Source organism: Sphaeramia orbicularis, chromosome 12, assembly GCF_902148855.1.
Source record: "Sphaeramia orbicularis chromosome 12, fSphaOr1.1, whole genome shotgun sequence".
NCBI lineage: Eukaryota > Metazoa > Chordata > Actinopteri > Kurtiformes > Apogonidae > Sphaeramia > Sphaeramia orbicularis.
The window spans coordinates 46,143,703-46,166,103 of record NC_043968.1 but is presented as its reverse complement, the minus strand read 5'-3'; the positions used below and the strand labels follow the sequence as shown (position 1 = coordinate 46,166,103).

The 22,401-nt window shown below is 38.1% G+C and overlaps 1 protein-coding gene across 18 annotated transcripts in view; it reads left to right on the top strand.

Annotated features, from left to right (window-relative positions):
- eps8a (EGFR pathway substrate 8a, signaling adaptor) overlaps positions 1 to 22,401 on the top strand; it is a 50,579-nt gene that overhangs the window by 11,972 nt on the left and 16,206 nt on the right. For 16 of the 18 annotated variants that reach the window (XR_003936866.1, XM_030149934.1, XM_030149948.1 and 13 more), the window contains exons 2-7: positions 14,950 to 15,037; positions 18,600 to 18,667; positions 21,123 to 21,190; positions 21,502 to 21,663; positions 21,845 to 21,994; positions 22,278 to 22,360. Coding sequence is in view for 17 of the 18 variants with exons in the window: in XM_030149934.1 (XP_030005794.1) it covers positions 14,973 to 15,037; positions 18,600 to 18,667; positions 21,123 to 21,190; positions 21,502 to 21,663; positions 21,845 to 21,994; positions 22,278 to 22,360 (596 nt within the window). In the remaining variant the exon portion in view is untranslated. Of the gene's footprint in view, positions 1 to 5,286; positions 5,441 to 14,949; positions 15,038 to 17,555; positions 17,603 to 18,599; positions 18,668 to 21,122; positions 21,191 to 21,501; positions 21,664 to 21,844; positions 21,995 to 22,277; positions 22,361 to 22,401 lie in introns of those variants that run through there. The other 2 variants (XM_030149933.1, XM_030149941.1) reach the window with 2 other exon arrangements.

Here is a 22,401-nt window from a genome sequence, read left to right as displayed (position 1 = left end):
GAGACTGAAGGAATAAGACAGGAAACTGACTGGGAAAGTTATTTTATGTTTTAATTTTCCATAGACTAGCCTACATCTGTGATTGCATGAAGAGTATGAAAATGCTTCCCTGTATTTTCTTTCTTTAGGATTCAGGCATGATCAGGAGACTCGAGAAAAATGTTATGATCATACCGTTTGAATGGTAAAGGAACCACAGTTTTTGACTTTTCAGTCCTGGAGGTTATCACTTACACCAGTTGGTTTGAGTCTGCAGTTGGGTTTTGGTTTCTGCCCGTCTGTTGGTGATTGGCTGCTTGATCACTTAATTCAGTACTGCACAAAGGGGCAAGGACCTCAGCACCAAAATGAAGTCAAAGCCAATGGCAAAGTCTCTTAAAGTTGTGATACCCCTCATGGTTGCTGGGATTGGCTCCAAAAAGCCTTGGCTTCTATTGTTGTTCTGATCTTATTTGTTTTTTTGGAACCTCTAATAAGTGATCCAGTGGTACATCTTTAAATTATTGCTTCACTTTTTTTGTAAAATCTCAGGTAATATCGAGAGCTTTGGTGTCTGCTGTGTCAGGCTTTGACAAGTCCGTAGTACAGCTCAGTTGGAATTTGTGAGTTTTTAATTTATAAAACTCTTTTTTTCTGACAGACAGCTCAACTCTAAATATGGTTAACAGGTTCCACTAACAAGACGGCAAACTGACTGTTAGGGAGTACTTATTGAAACTTTTCATTTTACGGGGTCAGTACACCTGCATTTAACATTAGCTCACCCATCAATGTAGGGTTGTAACAATATCATGGTGTTACAATTAATTGTGATTTTAAATGTCACGGTTAATTAATTGTCAAGGCTGCCAAAAACCATCTCATTAAGTGCAGTAGATTTAGAGTGGAACCAAAGACACACCAATATGCACTTCCCGTGTGGAACAAAAGCAATGTTACAGAAGCACTGCATTCAACATTCCACGAGTGAAAATGACAGAGAAAGAACAAGCTGACAGACAGTTCAGAATTTCAGACCATCAATATATAAATAATATATATTTCTGATGCGGGCTCACTTTCATTTCCTTACAATTTGCGTTTCCTACCGTCATCTATGCAGTTTCAAACTACCATTGCGCGACCCATGCACAACAATCTGGCTGCATAGCTTTCATACAGTAAGGCCATTCTTCTCCAGCAGCTCAGACTATAATGCTAGCTTTGGGAGGGTTAACTTATGAATTGATGCAGTAAACGCACTCTGTTTGATCACAAAGCAAACTGCATAAAATAGTCTGATGCTTCACAACAACAGGAGACATAGAGGAATTAGTAACGCACATTAAGTGTCACTTTCACTTTTGAGGGGGTGCAGTTCATACTGTATAAACCCCCTACAAAATAATCATAGTAATCGTGAAACTGCGATTATTCCTCTGACGACAATCGTAGCACCAAAATCTCGAATCAGTTACATCTCAACATCAACGTTGCCTCTGACCTCTTCAGCTCCAGCAGCTCCAACCCCTATGGTCACTTACTGATCTTAAAATACATGGATGACGGCCAAATTGTAAACTACAGGCTTCAAAACAGCAGTTCAGCAACCAATGAGAGACACCAGTTCCTCCATCCCCTAATTGCATATAGTTTGTGGTACAACTTCATTTAATTTTACTTCTTTTTCATAAACACACAAAAACACATTTTGGCAGAAATCTTTTAGAACAGAACAAAGTTAGGAAAAAGGTCAGACGCGAGTTGAGCCAATCTAACCTCACACATAGCAGCCCTCTGCTCTCTTTCCCTTGAGGACAGCCTGTGCTTAGTGTAAATTTCTCAGTAGTGCCCTCTACAGTGCAGTGGAAAGTTGTCTGTGGAATTGCCGATGTCTGCTGTGATGTTTTTTCATTGGGGAACATGAATACTTACTGCACCATCAGTCCAAAGATCCTATTAATTGATAAGGTGATCAAACAAAAAATCGATTTTCAAAGTAGTGCATCTCGTAGCATCTTAAATGTAGGGTTGCTTTCTTTACTATCTGATATAAACTGAGTATCTATAAATGTGATTTAAACATGGGTCATAAACATACATAGTGGTATCAGGGAAACTGTAACCAGCTTCCGGCTGCCTCCTCTCATTTACAGACAGATTGGCTTTACCTTTAACTCAGTGGTTGAAAATGAAATCGTGAGTCGCTGTTCTGGACTAAGCTGCAATGATTCTTCAGCAACATCCCAGTGCAGTAAACGTTCTTTTGTAGGTTCATTATGTAGGTTACTGTGAGCTCCCAGCTGAGCTCTGTGGCCTCGATCCTGTCTGGGAATCAGAGGACAAGAGCTCCGATCAGCAAATTAATCAATCCACAGCAGAGGCTGCTCTCATTCTGCAGCCTGATTACAGCCGTCATGTGACCTAAGATCATTCACTCAACTCAGCACTAATGTTTCCATAGTTTACAAGTCGCACTTGTAAAATGTACACAAACCACTTTGTATAGACAGCTAGGTAGGGCTGCAGAAGTGGAATTTGTTTAACTAATTGAATAAGTGGTGCCAGGCACAACAAACCCCATCCCTCGCACGTATTGTAGCTTATTTTGGCATTAATCCAGCTGATGTCATCATGTCTATGCGTGTGCCAATGTCAGCATGTCAATTGCCACTATATATGTCCCAAGTTTGAAGTAAATTGAAACAAAATTGATGTTTTTATAGATATTTGAAATGTTGCCCATTATAAGTAAATGGGGGGAAAAGATTTTAAAAATTCATAAAAATGTGAACTTTGATCTACTTTTCTGGTTCATTGGCAATTCATAAAGCCAATTTAGTATGAATTCAACCAATAGTTTTGCTGCTAGATTGTTGACAAACAAACAAACTGAACCAAAAACAATACCCCTTGCTTCCCCTTCAGGAGCGGGGTAAAAATCAGCTTTAAAATCTTGATATAGTCTGAAAATTTAATCATATCAGACTGAAATCTGGTGTCTTCCATGTCTGAACTCATCTGGCCCATTACTTGTTTTCTTTTGGTACTTCGACTCAGTGATGATGGTGTTTTATGTGTTCAGTGTTGAGTTCAGCCAGTCTTGGCAACAAGGGGATGATGAGCTTCACTACTTCATCCAAAAAATGAAGCCTGATTGTTTATAGACAGTTTGTGATATGGTTTAAGACTTTTTTTGGGAGATTCTGCATTGGTTCCAATTTCCTTGTTTAAGTGGATGTCCATAGAGGAGGGTCTAGACATATTTGTCACACATTACAGGAGGTTGAAAGGTCCTGAGGATGAGGATACAGTTGAACTTCCTGAGTTGTTTCCAGAGCAGACACCCTGGAGGAAGTTTTAAGCATATTTGAGATTACAGAAATCAACAAAGGAGCCCTTCTCATTGGGCGGGGGTGTTTTCTACCATCCTTATTTTCACATTTTGTACTTTATTCAGTCATCTTGCACTTTGTGCCTCTCTTTTGCTCTCTTAGGCTGGTACCAAACTTCAGTACTTTTCTGGCACTGACAGAAGTGGTTTGTTTGATACCAAATTTCAGTATGGTCAGAGTAAATCTCATGTGACATTTATGTGATGTGAGATGTTTTTTTGTTGACATTAGCCGACTGCATTTCAGAGGTAACTGTACGTACTGTTGTACATTACTGCTACTGAAAAGGAGCAGAATAGAGAAGGGATGGGAAAATTATCCAATACATACTGATACACCAACACACGTGTACAATCCAAATGCACTGGTAGAGAAGCTGTGAGTGAATGAAAATTTTGGAATGATATCGAAATGCATCGGTTATTGAATGTTTGTATCGATAAAATTTGATCCATTCAATAGAATATACTTTTACTTGCATTTGAAAGTGTTACTAATTATTTGGGTAAAGTTTTTCTTTTCTGAAGACCCACGTTAATGTGCGACACGGACTCCCGGATGTGTACACTGCGCCGCGGATGAATACTATATTGATTCGGCGAGGGAGCAAAAAGTTAGGATGACCCCCTTTTACATCTTAGTTTTCTTCACCACACTTAAATATCTGGGATTTTCATCTTTATTTTAACTCTACTAAAATGTGGAGAAAATATACCTACAAAGATTAAACTAAAGAAATGCTTTTTAAAATGTGTAGGTGAATTCTAATTAATAATTTATTCATGAGGAAAAAGTTAGGACACCCTTGTCTTCATTATTTAAAAGATAGAATCCTGAAAAAAAGCCTTTCGAACAATCTTCAACTGGTTTGCACCTGACCAGGTGCATTCAGTCTGCATTTTTGGCATTGGAAGGAATAATGAACATAAGCGTGTCCCAACCTTTCCTCCCAAATATATTGAATTTACCAACATATTTTAAAAAGTATCTCTTTAGTTTAATCTCTTCTGGTATATGTGCTCTATATCTTAGTATTTTTATTTTTAAAAAAATCAGCATCCCAGATATTTATATGGTTAAGAAAACAAAGATATAAAGGGGGCATCCTAACTTTTTCATGTGACTGTATTTGAGGCACGTGTTCTGAAATTGCACAAAAGCCAGTTTGTGAAAAGTCATGGTTTTATTTGATAAATAAATAATCAAGCTCATTGAAATGCATTGCATATTCTTTTTCAAGAATTAATGTGTTGAATCAGAATGGGCTTAATTGCATTGTATCGTGATTTGGATGTGAATCATATTGTATCACAAGATGCCACATGCGTATCTTTAATATATCGGATCGGAGATGCTTTATCGAGATTTGTATTGTATTGGCCTTATAACTAAGATTACGCACCCTAGAATAGAGGCAGTGAAGCACTCAGGAGCAAGCATAAGGATTTCTGCAGAAAACAGTCATTAGTTTACTAACAAAGCTGGCTTCCAGCACAACACAAACTCCACCACATGCAAATCATTCAGAGACTAATATTGGTACTAGTAAGAATCTTGAACGTTTTTAAGCAATACCCAGCCCTAGTTCTCCAGATGTCAAATAAATAGATGTCATTGGTCAAATCAGAATTTTTCTCTCAATGGAAGATGATTTGTTTTAATACACCATTTAATCTGTGTTGTGTAGGAAGCAATGTAAACATCCAAATGTCAGTATCTGCTTGGTTTAATGAAAATATTTTATATGGTATTAAAAACCTTTATTGTGACTGTGTTACAAATCAGAAACAGACTCGTGGTCCTGCTGTCATGGACCATCCCAGGATCCTTTACTCAGGAGGAGGGATTATGTTGGTGTGTGTTGGCCACATGGATCTAAATCTTCTTACCAATCCTCTTTACTTTCTTCTGTGGGACAGTAACAGACGCTGCTGCTTTGACACGGTTTCATCAGCATGAATCTCTAAAAAAAAAAAAAAAAAAAAACAACCCTTGTGTTTGATGAAAAGTTGAACTTTATTGCCGTATGTTGTTGCAAGTTGAAATGATGCAGCAGTTCCTCCTTGGTGAGTTATTAACTTCATGTTTGAAATCTAGTTAACATTTAAACAGATTTATTTTCTTAGCTAAACATCATGTAAACTACAATCTGACATCATGGCAGAAGGTAAACATTTTATGGCTATTGATGTCCAGTTGCTCAACCTAATAATTAAGCAGGAAACATTAAGATTTCAGGCTTCTTTGTGTTTTAATAACTCACAAGAAGCTTATTTAGTTTGGTATTTGAAGTACTTGGAGGAAAAACAAGTTTAATCACTTTTAATTGATCAGTTTTTAACATTATTCAATCTCATTTTCTGCTTAGAAGAAAATCTGTTATTTCTGTTTGTCACTTCAAGTGTCAGATCTTACCATTTTTTAAAATGGCAAATAAATAACTGAAGACTAACAGTAACATGAAACCTTTCATAACTATTAATCCATTTTCTTAGCTTAATTTTAATTGCAATAAATGTCAAAATACACTAACGAATGTGACTTAATCTCTTTCACAATTTAGTAAAGCTTGGTTTATCCATTTAACAAGTCCTGGGTCTCCTTTTAGAAATTGTGGTTGTAACCTCTGACTGTAATCCTGAAATGAGGAAAACTGTGTTTTCAGTTTCACAAAGTGAGTTTTGTTTAACTCTGAATTGAATATTGCAGCAGGTTATTCTGAGAACCTTCTCACAGGTGTGTTTTCTCTGACAAACCATGAGTTTCTGTTTCTGTGCTGTCTGAAGGAGCTCTCTGATAAACTTCATTTCCTCATTCATGAATACGGACAATCTCATCATGCATTCTTTAAGGTGCATACATCTGCGATCCATTCAGATTCATTAGAATATAGGAGAAGGAGATCACATCCATTCTTACAGTCTTACAATCCTTCTTAAAGTTTTACACTACCAGCCTAGCATTGTGATGAGCTGCAGTGATTAATTTCAACTGGGATCCATGTTGCCAGATGGGAAATGACAAATAATTGTACCAGAAGCTTAAAATTATTGTATTTTGAGGAAAATTATCGTACACACTCGATTTAATGTTGCTTAGGAGGAACATCTGCTTCAGTAAAATATTAACACAGACCATGTATAGTATAGCTTATTATGCAGTTTAAATAAACCAACAGCACTGTTGGAAAAAAGCTGTCACTGGCAGAACAGTGCACCCACCTGTGTGGCGTACAGGATGAGCTGCTGCACTGAACAGCCCAGAATATCAGTCATATTTAAGTATCTTCTTAATCATTATGTATCAAGGTCCTGTATCATAAATATTTTGAGACTTAATCTGTTTATACATTAAGAATAAACATCAATGAAGCCACTTAAACTACTAAAAAGCTTGATAATTGAAGAACCTGCTGAAGAAAGCTGTTACAGTTTTATTGTGTTCAAAACACACTTTCTAAATCAAAAATGAAAATCCGGTGTCTCTTCAAACACTTTACTTGAGCTGCTGAAACCTTAAACTTTTAGAATCAAAAATTAAAATGACAATCATGTGTCCCTTAAAATAATGTTTCATCTGAGCTGCTGAAACTGTGCTGCATCATGTGTCACTTGTGCTATGTCGTATGATACTCATGCTACGTCGTGATAGGCTGTAAAGAGACACGTGAGACAATGTGCTACATCAGGAGCAGTTCAGGATGTATCCTGTTTGTGTTTGCTAATAGCTAGGGATGCACCGATCCGATACCAGTATCATGCATCAGCTCCGATACTCAGTGTGTGTACTTGTATTCATACTCGTAAAGGTAACCTGATACAAATGCACCGATACCACTTTCGGCTGTGTGACATTCACAGTTAAGTGCAGCAGGTACATGGCAGTGGAATAATATGTGGGGAGTGTGAAGAGTGTGGAGATTTTTCAAAATAAATGATGGTCATAAAAGTAACGCTGATTGCAAGTAACATTAAAGACACAGATACGGACGGAGTGTTCTGTCCGTCCTCTGCGTACATTCCATCCGTTTTCTAGGTGCTCACGGATGCGTACCCAGATGGAGAATACCACCAGGAACCATGGAGGTAGAGGATCTGTTCAAAGAGCGATTGTGTGAGTTAGAGAAAAACTACTGACATATTTATGACAGCTACCCAGGGCTGGGCCGGTTTCTGTCCTACTTAAAATATTATGGGGGTGCAGAGCGGTGCAGACCATGCCGCCAGTGGAAGTGAAAACGAAACTTATCGCTCATTTATCTTTTCCCTACCTGCTGAAGCTTCGCTTTTAAACCTTACCGGCGAAAACACTGCAACATTACTATCACATTAGTGTTACCTCTGTCGTCTCCATGTTTATTATTACTGACTTTCTTCTTCTCAAAAAACTTTACTGTTGTTCGTGGTATTTGTCCAGTATGGTTAATTCAGAGCGGCGCCCCCTGGTGGATTAATTGAGAAACGCTCATTCCAACACATTAAATGTCAGTAGCAGCACTTCGTTACAGTCTGACTAATGACAATGACAATAAAGCACACTTACAAAAGGAACTAAGAACTGGAATGGGATTATTAAGTACTCGTATCAGTGCTCTGTATCGGCAAGTACTCAAATGTAAGTACTTGTACTTGGTCTGGAAAAAGGTGGTATCGGTGCATCCCTATTAATAGCCATGCATTGAAGTGGTCAAATTATCGTACATCATGGGATTTTTGGAATTATTGATCGTACATCATACAGAGGGTAAAATTATTGTATAAATACGATAATTTTCATACAAATATGATAATTATCGTATGTCTGGCAACACTGAATAGGATCTCCGTTATTGCATTCATACATTACACCTATTAACAATAATGACTCACAACTAATAATGATAAGTCTCTCTTTTTTTTATTTCTTTTTTTCTTTTTATTACAAGGTAACAGTGTGATGTTGTCCACATTAAGACAGCTGTTATCTTATTGGGACAGTTCAACTGCACTGAAATCTTCAAGGAAAGATGTCCAGAGGAATACTCTCAATTTTTTTTCTTTCCCCAACATTGTCAGAAATCAAAACCTTGATTAACTGCAATAAATAACAAATGGATATATTGCCCAACTCTACTGTGGGTCTTTGTTTATTTCAATATAAGAACAGTTGGCATATGATAAAATGTGACAAACATAATTATGATCAATGAATAAACATCTGTCATGAGTCAGAAGATTCAGTTATTATACAAAATAATGTGAATATTTAAGTGAATCTCCTGTGTGTTTACACTGCATTCTGCTAGTTCAGGCTAGGCTCGGTTTAATATAGAGTCTGATTTGTGTTCAGACTCGGCAAGATGCCATTTAAACGTCAAATTATTGAACTCATATCAATTACATTCAGCAGTTTCTTGAACCTATTGTTCCCTTTTTGTGCTTGTATTTTGTTCATTTTAGTTAATAGCTAAAAAAATATAATCTATTAAGGAAGTGAATAGTAAATGCTGAATGACTGACCCAATTTTTGTCACTATTCTTCTGCTCTTTTTTTCTTTTTGGTGGTTAATAGTCTTGAGATTGATTGCACATAGTAAGGTCTGGGCAGATGCATTTGTTTTTGTATATATATTTACCTCATTTGAATTAATGGAAGCTCTGCCATGGTGAATTGTCATCTCTTAGCTCCATTCATGATGGCGCTCACTTTTCTCACGGTGAACATCTTCGCTTAAATATGGACTTAAAGCTTTAAGGCATGATAGTTTTGTGTGTCATTGTCTCATAATTATTATAGCTAGTGATACCAGAAATTCTGTCCGTCCTTCTGTCCATCCCCACGAGCTTTTTGTCCATACCATTTCTCAGATACCATTTACCTGATTCTTTTCAAATTTCACACGTTCTTTATCGCTGGAGATGTACAGTGCACAGTATGATGGCTGAATTTGAATTTTTGGAATTTTTACAAATATATGAAAATTTCAACTTAGAAAATTTGTTCATCCGATTTTTTTTTGGGGCCCTATTCACCCAATTCATTTAAAATTTCGAACACATGTACTTTACATGTGCCTTTCTTTCAATTTAGCCTTTTTATTAAACAAATTTTTGGAAAGCTTTTAAAAAGATTGAATGTTAAGACTCAAAATTAACCCCTGGGTAGGCGTGGTATCAGTGGGCTGGAGGGGCAAAGTGTGGTGCAACCAGGTGGGGGTATTTTTCACTTGTTACCTCTCCAACGCGATATCATGACTCACGAAAATATACATGCCACTTTTATTTGGCATGTTATCTGTATGCATTATAAGCTTTCCACATGTATGTTCACACCACGTCAAATACCACACACTGAGGGTTAGGGTTAGGGCTACGGTTAGGGTTATGGGTTAGAGCAAACTCAGGTCCTTGAAGGCTGGTATCCTGCATGTTTTAGAAATTTCCCTCTTCCATCACACCTGGGTCAATTAATGATCAGCTCATCATCCAGCTCTGCAGAAGCCTGATAATGATGAAATGCCTTCCAGGTGTGATGGTAGAGGGAAATATCTGAAACATGCAGGATACCGACCCTCGAGGACTGGAGTTTGACACCCCTGGGTTAGGGCTATGTGAACCGAAGATCTTGGAGTTATAAAATATTGTCAAAACTCTGTTTATGTGTTGGATTTGGTTTCTCATAGACTTTTTTTTAAAGAAGGGAGGTTAAATATGTGATTGACAGTTGCAACTACTGATTTTTGGTAAACACAGAAGCTTGGCAGACTGGCATCATATCTATCTTGTTGTTTTGGGTTTTCCCCTGATTTTGGCACCTGCATCTTTAACTCAGCTCTGCTAAAATCAAGCCATAATCATTTTTGTCAACTCAGAATTCAAGGCTTGGCTCAGGTTTTATTAAACTTACTTATTGAAACAAGTCCTTCGTGTTCCAGTAGTCTCATGTCATTAAATAGCTGCTGTCGGTTCCAAACTCCCTACAGAAAGATTAGACTTGAGTGAACATGTTTATGGACAGAGAGCATGTTCATTTTACTGTCTCATAAACGTCTATATTAATTGTCCTGTTCCAGCTGTGTTTGCCTTGAATGACCTCAGAGGGGAAAACGTCATTTACCCTGCCCTCCTTATCTGTGTTAAATATTAAACGCAACCTGTAAAAGTAAATACAGTTCTGCTTTAGTCAGAAACGCACTGTGGTATGCCTCTCCGTACTTTAGGTGGTGGGAGGCCTGCGGTGTCGTGGAAACACTTTACAGCCCAGCTCATGGTATGTGGGGTGCACAGTCAGTCTCAGATATGTGGTGTCGTCATGGCAACTGAATTCAGCCCATCACGTACATTAAAATGTCCCATTTTCGAAGTTTAATTTTTGCTCTGAATTACCTGAACTAGGCTAACTACTGTACCTGGTGCTGTACTGATAACATTGGGAGCATCAAAACTAATGAACTGTTATGTTCTCTAGCCATTTGTGCTAAACACATACTGTGCTCCAGCTGTGTTCATGCTAAAAAATTAATATAGATCAGAGGGCAGTGGGCAAACTTTAAGTCACATGTGTTTCTCACCTTTTATCCACAACTGTAGAAGAAAACCTTCAAAATATGGCAAAAATTTTTACAACAGAAAGAGGATAGGTGAAATACAAACAGATTTAGCAAATAATTATGTCTACATAGAGAAACACCACTCACACTACACCATATATGTAGAGCTGCAGAAACAAGTGTTAGAGGAAGACAAATCGGGTAAGGAGTTGTAAGTTGGTGACATGAAGTGCTGTCATGATATTGTGAAATTTCAGATGCATTCTGATTAGCTGTCAGTGTTTCTATGGATCATCCAGTTGCTCCTAACAACATGTTGTTCTGCTTTGTCGATCATTGTAATTGTGGTGTGGACTCAAAAATCCAGTTCAGTTAGAATGTCTTTAAAAAACGTATATTTGCGGCCCTTTATATTGTTTTGTTGTCATTTGTTCACATCCACTCTACACATGTATGTGTATTCACATGTATGGTTGAATGGATAAACCAGAGTGAATTGTGCACAGGTGGAGTTTCCTTCCAGGACAAACAGAGATAAAGAGCTGTGAGCTGTTCATTAGTCACCTTCATCTGCCTTACAAAACAACAAACCAGCACCTACACCTCTGACCCTTGACCCTTCACTCTCCACTCCTGTAGTAACTATGTGTGTGTACAGCATATGGGCAGTGCTCTGGTTATTGATTATCATTTACTTGATAGTTGGTGAAAACCTGCCTTTTGTAAAAAAAAAAAAAAAAAAATATGGTTGTCAGCGGTGAAGCGAGGGAGTACAGTGTGTGTTGGACCTTTTAATGAATGAGTTATGAGGACAAAAGACTGATACAACAATAGATAGATGTGTTGTCCAGCAGCTGTTAGAGGGCTGATAAGTCTGTAAAGAAACCAGACCTTCACACACAGGACATGTGGTTCTTTCACAGTTTATAGTCTCAGCACTTTGTCACTGAAGTTATCAGTTAACTACAAACAGACAGAACAAACAGCCTTTATGATGATACAGCCAATCTTAGAACAAAGATGTAGTGAGGCTAAAAATGGAGCAATTATCATGTGAATTGAAAAACTGATATTTTTAGATTGTATCTAAATGTCTAACGATTGTTTTAAATAACAGAATTTTACTTAACTTTGGCTAGTTTCATCTCATGAAATATAACAACTTGGTGCTTTTCTTTTACACTTGTACCATAGTAACAAGATAATCAATGTTATGACCACTGAAAATATATACGCAGCATAGCCAAAAAAGTCCCAGTCTTTAATATTTAGCATTATTTAGCCCTTAGCTTTAATTACGGGACAGTGGCATTGTTTTGATAAGCTTATGCAATATCCCAAAAATGTTTTGGACACAACATTGCTGAACCTAGACCTGATCAACTGAAGCAACCCCAGATCATAGCACTGCCCCCACAGGCTGGAATTGTAGGCACTGGGCATGATGGGTAATCACTTCGTCTGCCTCTACTCTCACCCTGATGCGTTCATCACTCTGGCTCAGGGTCAGTCTGAATTCATTAGACCACAGGACCTTTTCCCATTGAAACAGTCCAATCTTTATGCTTTCTATTAAACTGGCAGTTGTTTAAGAAATGAGAAGATACTCACTGCATCAGTTAGAGTGAAAGAACTTGTTGTACCTGAAACATATTTAACAATGCAGTATTTATCCAGTGAAAGACTCTTCCACTATTTGCTCTCTTAAATTCAGTTGGGGACTCTTTTTGTAGCCAGACAGTATATTTATTAATGCACACAATGAATGAAAATATGCAATAAAACACCAGTGTTGACTTTTTTATTTTAATTTTTTTAAGGAGGCCATGTAACTTCTAAATATTATATTTCTGCAGTACTGAAAAAAGATTGGTTACAACAAAGTGAAAACTAGTGGCGACATTCATTCCTGAAAATCAAAGGTTTTTCATTGGAGGAAAATCATGTAGTTTACTGTTAAATGTTCACAGTAAGTAAATGAATAAAACTAGATGACTGATGATTGAGATATCAAGTGTTTTGCAAATTGTCCTTAATTTTTCTTGGATGCTGAGCACAAATGTCAAGTCAATAAAGCCACTGGTGAGGCTTAAAATACACAGAGAACCACAAAAATTATGAAAATTCCCAAATTGTAACCAAAACTACTTTTGAGTAAAGCTATAGGATATTGCAATGTCATCTGTTGAGAGGTTTTCATGTGATTTTTTTAATTTATTTATTTATTTTTGTTCTCTAAATAATCAATGATAATTACGGAGAAGGGTCATGGTGAGTTGATATGGAATGACCCACACACATGACTATTACAATATGTTTTTATTCACATTTTCCGGAGAATTGTTTTGGCAGGCAAATTAATTTTCATGCAATCATACAGCTGCCAGTCATTGGCTCACCCCCTCAGATACTTATATGCGACTGAATCGTTGTCCCTGTTTGTTGCCATGGCTACAGAGTCCAAAATGGAGTGTGAGTGACTCCCAGTTGAATAAAACATGGAGGGACAAGCAGGAGTCCTGGGAAAAGCAATCACATATGGCTGCACTGTACATACAGCAACAGTGTGTGTCATTACACAGCATACACACACACACACACACACACACACATACACACTCAGCAGCTCATCATCAGCCTGTTCAGCCAGCCTTTGTCTCCACTACTGTTCATTTCACTCTGATGTGACGTTTTAATGACTGTGTAATGAGATGGAGGCAGGGGAATGTTCTAGTTTAACTCTTTAAAGACAAGTCAGCATCTGTTCTGCTCTCACCTTTATCACTAAGACTTCCATCATTTCATTTATTTGAAGTATCAAGCTCAGAAGGATTCACCCTCTGGTATTGTGATTGTCTGCACAGAACTTTATACAAATCGATTGAATAGCCTAATTATTTCAATTAAAATATGTCATCCTCCTGCTAACACTGGAAGACAAGTTGCAAAGAATAAAAGTGAGCAGGGATCATCTTATGGGAATTGCAAATTCTAAGTTATCACATTAATTTATGTAATGATAACGTTACCATCTGAGTGTTGTGCTTCTGCAGCTCCTGATGATGATGATGATGATTATGAAATGAAGTAAAAACAGATCATTTTAATCCAGTTGAAAACAGAGCTGCACGATTTTTGCCAAAGATAAAATCCCAATTTTTTTCCTCAAAAAACTCGATTTTCGATTTTGATTTCTGGGTAAAATTACGAAAGACAACAGATGTCAGCATGTCGTTTGCATGTGCAACCCACAATGCAATGCACTGCTCCCACTCCGGTGTGTGATGATGTTTGAGGAGCTGAAATAAGATGGTTGTGCTGCTGTCTTTGACTGATACCGCCTTCAATCAGAGTTTGCAGCGAGGAATGGTTTGGTCTTCATCGGAAACTTTGAAGCTGTACCAATTCCACACAGCCGGCTTGCTCTTACTATTTTTACCTACGAACTTCTCACTCTCCTTAGCAAATGCCATTTGTGTACCAGTATGTGGAGACCAAAGACTGTGGAGACCGCTCTCACAGTTAGGAGGAAGAGCCTACGGTAGTCTGGAGGCAAATGGCCCAGAGACACAAGAGAAATGAAATTTGATTTGACGATTACCGTTTTCAAACATTGTCCTAATAAAATAATTCAATTTCGATTTAAAATTGATTAATCGTGCAGCCCTAGTTATTACCTCCGCCAGGAGGTATTGTGATCGCTTTGCTTTGTGTGTTTGCGTGCGTGCATGCATGTTTGTTTGTTTGCGTGTTTGTTTGTTAGCAACATAACTCAAAAAGTTATGGATGGATTTTCATGAAATTTTCAGGAAATGTTGATACTGGCACAAGGAAGAAATGATTCAATTTTGGTGGTGATTGGGGGGGGGGCAGATCTGTCTTGGCGGAGGTCTGCGCTCTCAGAGTGCTTTTCTTATTGAAATATTGCATTTATAAAATTTCTTGAAACTGACTTCTAATATTAAGCAGACATTTGTTATGCTTCTGAAAGGATGTGAGACTAATGATTGTCATGTTCTTGTGTTTTTTTTTGGGTTTTTTTTTCAGCTGATTGTCAACTGTGAAGCAGGATGAATGGCTATGAATCCTCAACACTCGCCTCAGGCATCTTTGGCTCCTACAACTCACAGATCAAGTCAGTAATCAATCTTTTGTTAACAATGTTACTGCAGTTTTGGACTTAGTGTATGGAAGTGATCACATAAAACTGCCACTTTTATGTACAATATTTAACCACAGTCTTAGAAAACTCAATAATCAGAGGATGGCAGCAGCTTTCAGCATCCAAACAAGTGAATATTAAAGGTATATTTTAAGGGGCTGTGAAGCTTTTTTTTTTTTTTAGATAAAGAACCTCAAGGCTTTAGTATTGTTTGTCTCTGTCTTTCTTAGAAAACCAAACCTGAAATTAATTTTTAATGAAAACTGTAACTTTAGATGTTCCTGTGAGCAGCTGCAAGTCTTCTTTTAAAGGTTGTAATGGATCCAATATGTTCCCACTGAGCACAGGGAGGTAAAACCTAAAGACATGTAACAGAGGACAGTTTAATGCCCCTTGACATGTAAGCAATGTTTTTTGTCAGGTTTGCTGCCCTTTGTGGGAAAAAAAAAACATACAAATAAACACATTCTGTTTGACACCATCTTGAAATGTAGAATTTAGGAGATTTAGCCTTTGAAGCACACGTGGACATTATTTTTCAGTGTGAAACATTAGTCTTATTTGTGGCAAGTGAAAACTGAAATGCACAGTTTCTCACATGGTCAATAGTACAAAGAATAGTTTGGGTATCTATAGCTTTTCCTTTGTTTATGACCACCGTATGTGAAGTAAATTTTTATGTAATTCACTAGGTTTAGTTGTGTTACAGGTCAGGTGTATCAGATTTCAGAGGAAAACTAGGATGGCTGAGTTTTTGTTACCTTAGAATGAGCTATTTTTGTATAGAGAACGAGTAGGTTCTGTTTCACTATGTCCATTATGTTTCTACCGTCACTCAGAACAGGCTTCCTCTTTCTTTTCTTTTTTCCATTGTGGGTACCATCCAGTGAACAGATTCATCACCTGCACCTACTATATCTGAGTGTGCACCAGAGGTATTATCCCCTTACCTACAAATCCATGATCAGATGAGACTGACACTGGTTCTAAGGAGAGACTTCCTTGTTTCTGATAGCGACTGTAGATGAGGCTGATAGGGGAATGTAGTTATTCAGTAACAATTAGTCTGTTTACACATTAAGGGATGTAGACATTAATGTTATGTGTTGATGTTGATCAAGGAGCTGAAATGATTTAGTGGCATCAACAGCTAACGGTGTGAGCACTGTTTCTGCAAGTTAGCATTAGCTTGGTCAGTTTCATGGTCCTCTGCAGCTCCACCTGGTTTCCAAATACACTCACTTCTAGTCCAAAAATGAAGAAGTTGGGGAAATCCACAAAGATTTTTTAAGTACAGTCTATGGTTGCATGTGAAATTGATGTTTTTGCTTTAAGTCACTTGAAAAGTTACACAGTTGCTTCAGAACCTATAGCTTATATTGAGGCAGATTTAGAAACAAAACTTAATACCTCACAACAAATGTATTGTTGAATTTGATTTTTACCCATCGGCCAACTTCTGGCCAAAGGGGTATTGCAATCATTTTGTCGTCTGTCTCTGTCCATCCATTCATGACATAATCCCATCATCTGAAGAGTACATTGAGATATCTGCACCTAATTTATACTGTGGATACATCTTGGCAAGGGGCAGAGGTCTATTGAAAATAGGTGACCTTGACCTACTTTTTCAAGGTCAGATGGCCTTGTACCTTGATATCTGAGTACTTTCAAATATAAATATAAATATGTATGTAATAAGTTTTACACAAAGACAATCTAATCTAAATTATAGGGTGGTAACTTTCAACAGAATCTTCCACTGTATTTGGCCGAGGGGGATTAAAAGTGTGCAGCATGTTATGTTATTAAAGGAGTTTTTGTTTCTAACTGGTTGGTTACACCAGTCTGCAAAAAGGTTTCAAGTGGGTCAGCTTTGTCAAATATGGTTGAAGTTTGAAATGTAGAATGTTTCCAAAATGGTCCTTTTGTCCAACTGCAAGATGTGTTTAGGCAAAGACGTTTGTTGCTGTCAGCAGCATAATTACATTCATTCATTATTCATCCTGTCGGCAGTCAGAATCAAGTCGATGTGTGAAAATATCGAGTGTCAGGGACACACGAGCTGTTCAGCAGCCTGCTGTCACTTCACATGTTGCTCCGACAGGAAGCTTCGTGTCCTCACATGTTTGAACTTTGAGAGAAGCTGTTCTGAGGTCAGCAGAGAAGGAGCTGCTGGAAGTGACAAGTAGAGATGATTTAATGAGACAGAACAGTCAGAATCTGACTGAGCAGCATAATAACACAAAGTGGTGTGCTTTGATTTAGTAAGCATGGATGATTTTCTTTTCTGTTTTCAAAAATTGCACAGGTGTAACTACAGAAGAAATAGTTTTAAAAGTCACAATTATCAGTGTCACTATAGTTAACTATCTGCAATGCTCAGAACTGTACATGTGCATAAATATTAAAAGCCTGTACAGGTATGTTAAACAGGTATTGCAGGCCCCTGGTCTCTGCATTAACCTTCCCATTTATGTCTCCCTTACAGAGTGTTAATGACTGACAGTCTGTGATGGACATGAATCTCTTAAAAAGGTGAAGATGTGTGTTAGCAAATACTCTGATTCTTTGATTGCAGAAGTCAAAGGTACTAGCCCACGGACACTAAAATTAAAGGAGAGATATCAACTACAATGCCCATGCTGCAATTCATCATCAGACATGAACTCAAATTCAGATTGTCCATAATAAATTACGATGTAAAGAAAACACCGAACACAATCTGGAATTTATTACTTCACTGAGATCTATTTCCATTTAGGAGGAATTTTTTAACCATGGCAACTCGTTTGAGTTTTAACTGCAACACTGTAGGGTTTTATTCACTACAGCTCTGATTCACAATCACGCCGCTGACTGACTTCATCTCCATGGCAACAGCAGCTGAGGTTCATGGGTATTGTAGTATTTATATCTAGACCTATCTAGCAAACCAACTATGTTGCCATCAGAGGGGTTTCCAGCAAAACGTATTGAACATTTTCAGAAAATGTGTAGAAGAAAATGGGAACGCATGTGTTTTCTTCATTAAGATTTGGTTTGAGGTGTTGACTGAGGAGCTACTATGATCCGAGCCATGGGTCAGGATCATAACATGCTGTTTTGTCTATTTTTTTGTTTTGTTTTGTCTCTGTTGCTCTTCATACATGGTGGTGTTTCACTGATGTTTCATTTCTAATATGACATGTATGTTTTTCCTTCTTGTATTTAATTAGTGAACACTTATTGGTCCATTCATGCAGATGCATATCTGCTGACATTGAATTTGCTTGCATTTATATTTTTTTAATCAGCACATTCATTCATTCATTCATTCATATTTTCAGTTAACAGAACCTCCAGTCTGGGTTCCTTATGTGCAAATTGAAAATGCGACTGAAAACAGCTGGATGGAAACACACTTATTGATAATCCTTTGTGTGTGGTGCTTTTGTTCAGTTGCTATGGCTACAGGTCACCTGCCAGCCAATCAGAAACTCAGAAGCACACAAGTGTTTGTTTATTTATTTAACTGTCTATTTCTCTTTCACAGCGGCCATGGCTCTTCATCTCCTGAGCTGCCCAAAAATAAAGTCAAGTCCGGTGCCAAAGCTCTATACGGTGAGTTTCTTCCCTGGTCACATGACTCACTCACAGCTGGATGCACTGCAGAGTCCCATTTTGATGCATGTTTGACACATTTTTTTCAGCAGAGCACCCAAGATATATCAGAAACTTGATTTCTGATTTGTTGACTCTCCTGATTCTCTCACATTTACAGGAAGAGATGAAATGTATTTCCTCCGTTCTTCTGCCAAACATAAAAAGAAAAGTCAAAGTGAGCCGAGTAGACTGTGTGATTGTTTTGTGGCTTTTTGTTCGTTTTATCATTGCATTTAGTCCAGAGCAGCAACTAATAATTGTTTTCATTACCAGAGAATATTTTTCTCAATCTGAAGTGTTTTATACAATGTTCTATGACATGAGACACTTGTTGCCAGTTGTATTTATGAAAACAAAAACACAAACTCAGATCAGCATATGGTTCATAGCCTGTCCTTTGGCAATACTCTAGAAAACCAACATTTAGGCAAAAGACAGTGAAATTAAAAAAACGGCAGACTATACAGTTTGTCTGTCTGGGTTTTGGGACATTGCAATGGACATGACAAAACCATTTAGTGATCAGTTGAGAAATGGACTGCAGAGTAACTGATACTAAAATAATTATTAGTTGCTGCCCTACACTTCTGGTAAAAGGTTTGTCAGCATGTGTGAGTTGTCTCTTTTCTTTTGATGATCTCAGTTCTACTCACAAACAATGTAGGTGTGGAAAATAAACATTTTACAAGTTAACAAGGTTTCACTTTATTTTAAACTCTTCACAGTAATACAAAGTAATGAATTAACTTAACCCTTTAGTTCACTGAAACATTTCCTGAAACAAATGGGATCGCAGCTTCTTTTCATAAAATTCAATACATAAAACTTTAAGAAATCCGTTTTTATGTCATTGTTTACCCTGATACCCTTCAAAGTCAAAATTCTGTAATTATGCTGCCAAACTTGGAACAATGTGTACATTACATTAAATTCTGTCTCATTTCAGTTGTTTATAATTAACAGGGAATAACTGTATAATATTTTTTTTTATTAATATATGCACTATATTGCCAAAAGTATTTGCTCACCTGCCTTGACTCGCATATGAATTTAAGTGACATCCCATTCCTAGTCTATGGGGTTCAGTATGATGTCGGTCCACCCTTTGCAGTTATAACAGCTTCAACTCTTCTGGGAAGGCTGTCCACAAGGTTTAGGAGTGTGTTCATGGGAATTTTTGACCATTCTTCCAGAAGCGCATTTGTGAGGTCACACATTGATGTTGGACGAGAAGGCCTGGCTCTCAGTCTCTGCTCTAGTTCATCCCAAAGGTTTTTCTGTGGGGTTGAGGTCAGGACTCTGTGCAGGCCAGTCCAGTTCATCCACACCAGACTCTGTCATCCATGTCTTTATGGACCTTGCTTTGTGCACTGGTGCACAGTCATGTTGGAAGAAGAAGGGGCCAGCTCCAAACTGTTCCCACAAAGTTGGGAGCATGGAATTGTCCAAAATGTCTTGGTCAGCTGAAGCATTCACGGTTCCTTTCACTGGAACTAAGGGGCCAACCCAGCTCCTGAAAAACAACCCCACACCATAATCCCCCCTCCACCAAACTTTACACTTGGCACAATGCGGTCCGACAGTATCGTTCTCCTGGCAACTGCCAAACCCAGACCCGTCCATCAGATTGCCAGATGGAGAAGCGCGATTGGTCACTCCAGAGAGCGCACCTCCACTGCTCTACAGTCCAGTGGCGGCATGCTTTACACCACTGCATCCGGCACTTTGCATTGCACTTGGTGATGTATGGCTTGGATGCAGCTCCTCGGCCATGGAAACCCATTCCATGAAGCTCTCTGCACACTGTTCTTGAGCTAATCTGACGGCCACATAAAGTTTGGAGGTCTGTAGGGATTGACTCAGCAGAAAGTTGGCAACCTCTTCGCACTATATGCCTCAGCATCCGCTGACCCCGCTCCGTCAGTTTACGTGGCCTACCACTTCGTAGCTGAGTTGCTGTCGTTCTCAAACACTTCCACTTTCTTATAATACAGCTGACAGTTGACTGTGGAATATTTAGGAGCGAGGAAATTTCACGACTGGATTTGTTGCACAGGTGGCATCCTATCACAGTTCCACGCTGGAATTCACTGAGCTCCTGAGAGCGACCCATTCTTTCACAAATGTTTGTAAAAGCAGTCTGCATGCCTAGGTGCTTGATTTTATACACCTGTGGCCATGGAAGTGATTGGAACACCTGATTCTGATTATTTGGATGGGTGAGCCAATACTTTTGGCAATATAGTGTATATATTTCTTCCAGGTGCTTCCAATACTTTTCTGCATGTGTTTTGTGTGATTAACCTCTAAATCTCCTCAGTATCTTTCCCTGTAAAATGTCATTTCAGACCTGAATCTGTAAAAAAACAAAACAGAATAATGGACCGTTCAACAACTTTGCTCTTTTCTCCAGAACAAAGAAAACACTACACTAAAACCAGCATCAATAGCTTGACAGACACATCACAGTATCATGTGGAGGTAAGACCAAAAACTGAAATAATTCAACAGCTTGTGAGTTGACTGTAATATATTGTGTATATGTTACAAAAATGTCAGTGGACAGTGGCCCTGTGGTTGTCTGAGATATTTTCTATTTTTCAGCTAGTAGACAAGGTCTTTATTCCTTTCATTTTTTTTTTTTGTCTGAGGCACATGTATGGACAAAAAGGGCAACATTAACACTCTGAGACTTTCGTAGGTTGAAAGTTACATGCAAAACATTTGGAAATATATTTACATACCATATGTAACAAATATCATCTTGTTTGTTTACTCATGTTTTTTCTCAGCACCTGACAACCTTTGTTCTGGATCGTAAAGATGGAATGATCACAGTAGACGATGGTATCCGACGACTCCGTTTGCTGGATGCCAAAGGGAAGGTGTGGACACAGGAGATGCTGCTGCAGGTGGAGGACAAGGCTGTCAGCCTCATCGACCAGGAGACCAAGGTGAGATGAAACTGATTAACTTTTACAAGTGTGACGTAGACAGAAAGATAATCAAGCAATTAAAAAGTGTTACGGGCCTTAACACAGGGGGAAAAAAAATCAAAGAACCCATAACAAAATATTAACATAACGTAATAAATTTCATTACAACATTGTGCTGTGTCTTGACTTGTGTTTTCAGAATGAGCTGGAAAACTTCCCTATTGGGATAATCCAGCACTGCCAGGCTGTCATGAATGCCTGCAGCTACGACTCTATCCTGGCTTTGGTTTGCAAAGAGTCAGGACAGGGTAAACCTGACCTTCACCTGTTCCAGTGTGACGACATCAAGGTAAAGTGAGGCAGTGAATGTCACTCTCCTTCAGATGATGTGACGTGTTTAAATCCTTGTCAATCATGAATGTGCCTCTTGTTGAATGTTTAAAAACCAAGTGTAAAACACACCTGCACTCTGACAGCAGATACTGGATCTTTGAATTGTTGGGAAGAAACTTTGTCTGGAATAAAACAATTGCATAATACATCAAAACAATGAAGGCCTAAACAAAATCAAAATTCTCAAAATCTCTGATGGAATTGGAAGAATTCTCATACATTTGTTGACTTTACATCAGGCAAATCTGATCCAAGCAGACATTGACAGTGCCATGATCGATGCCAAAGGAGGCAAACCGAAGAAGAGGCCAGAGACGCTGAAGTAAGAATTGATCAGGGGTTTTCTGTAAATGCTTTTTTTCA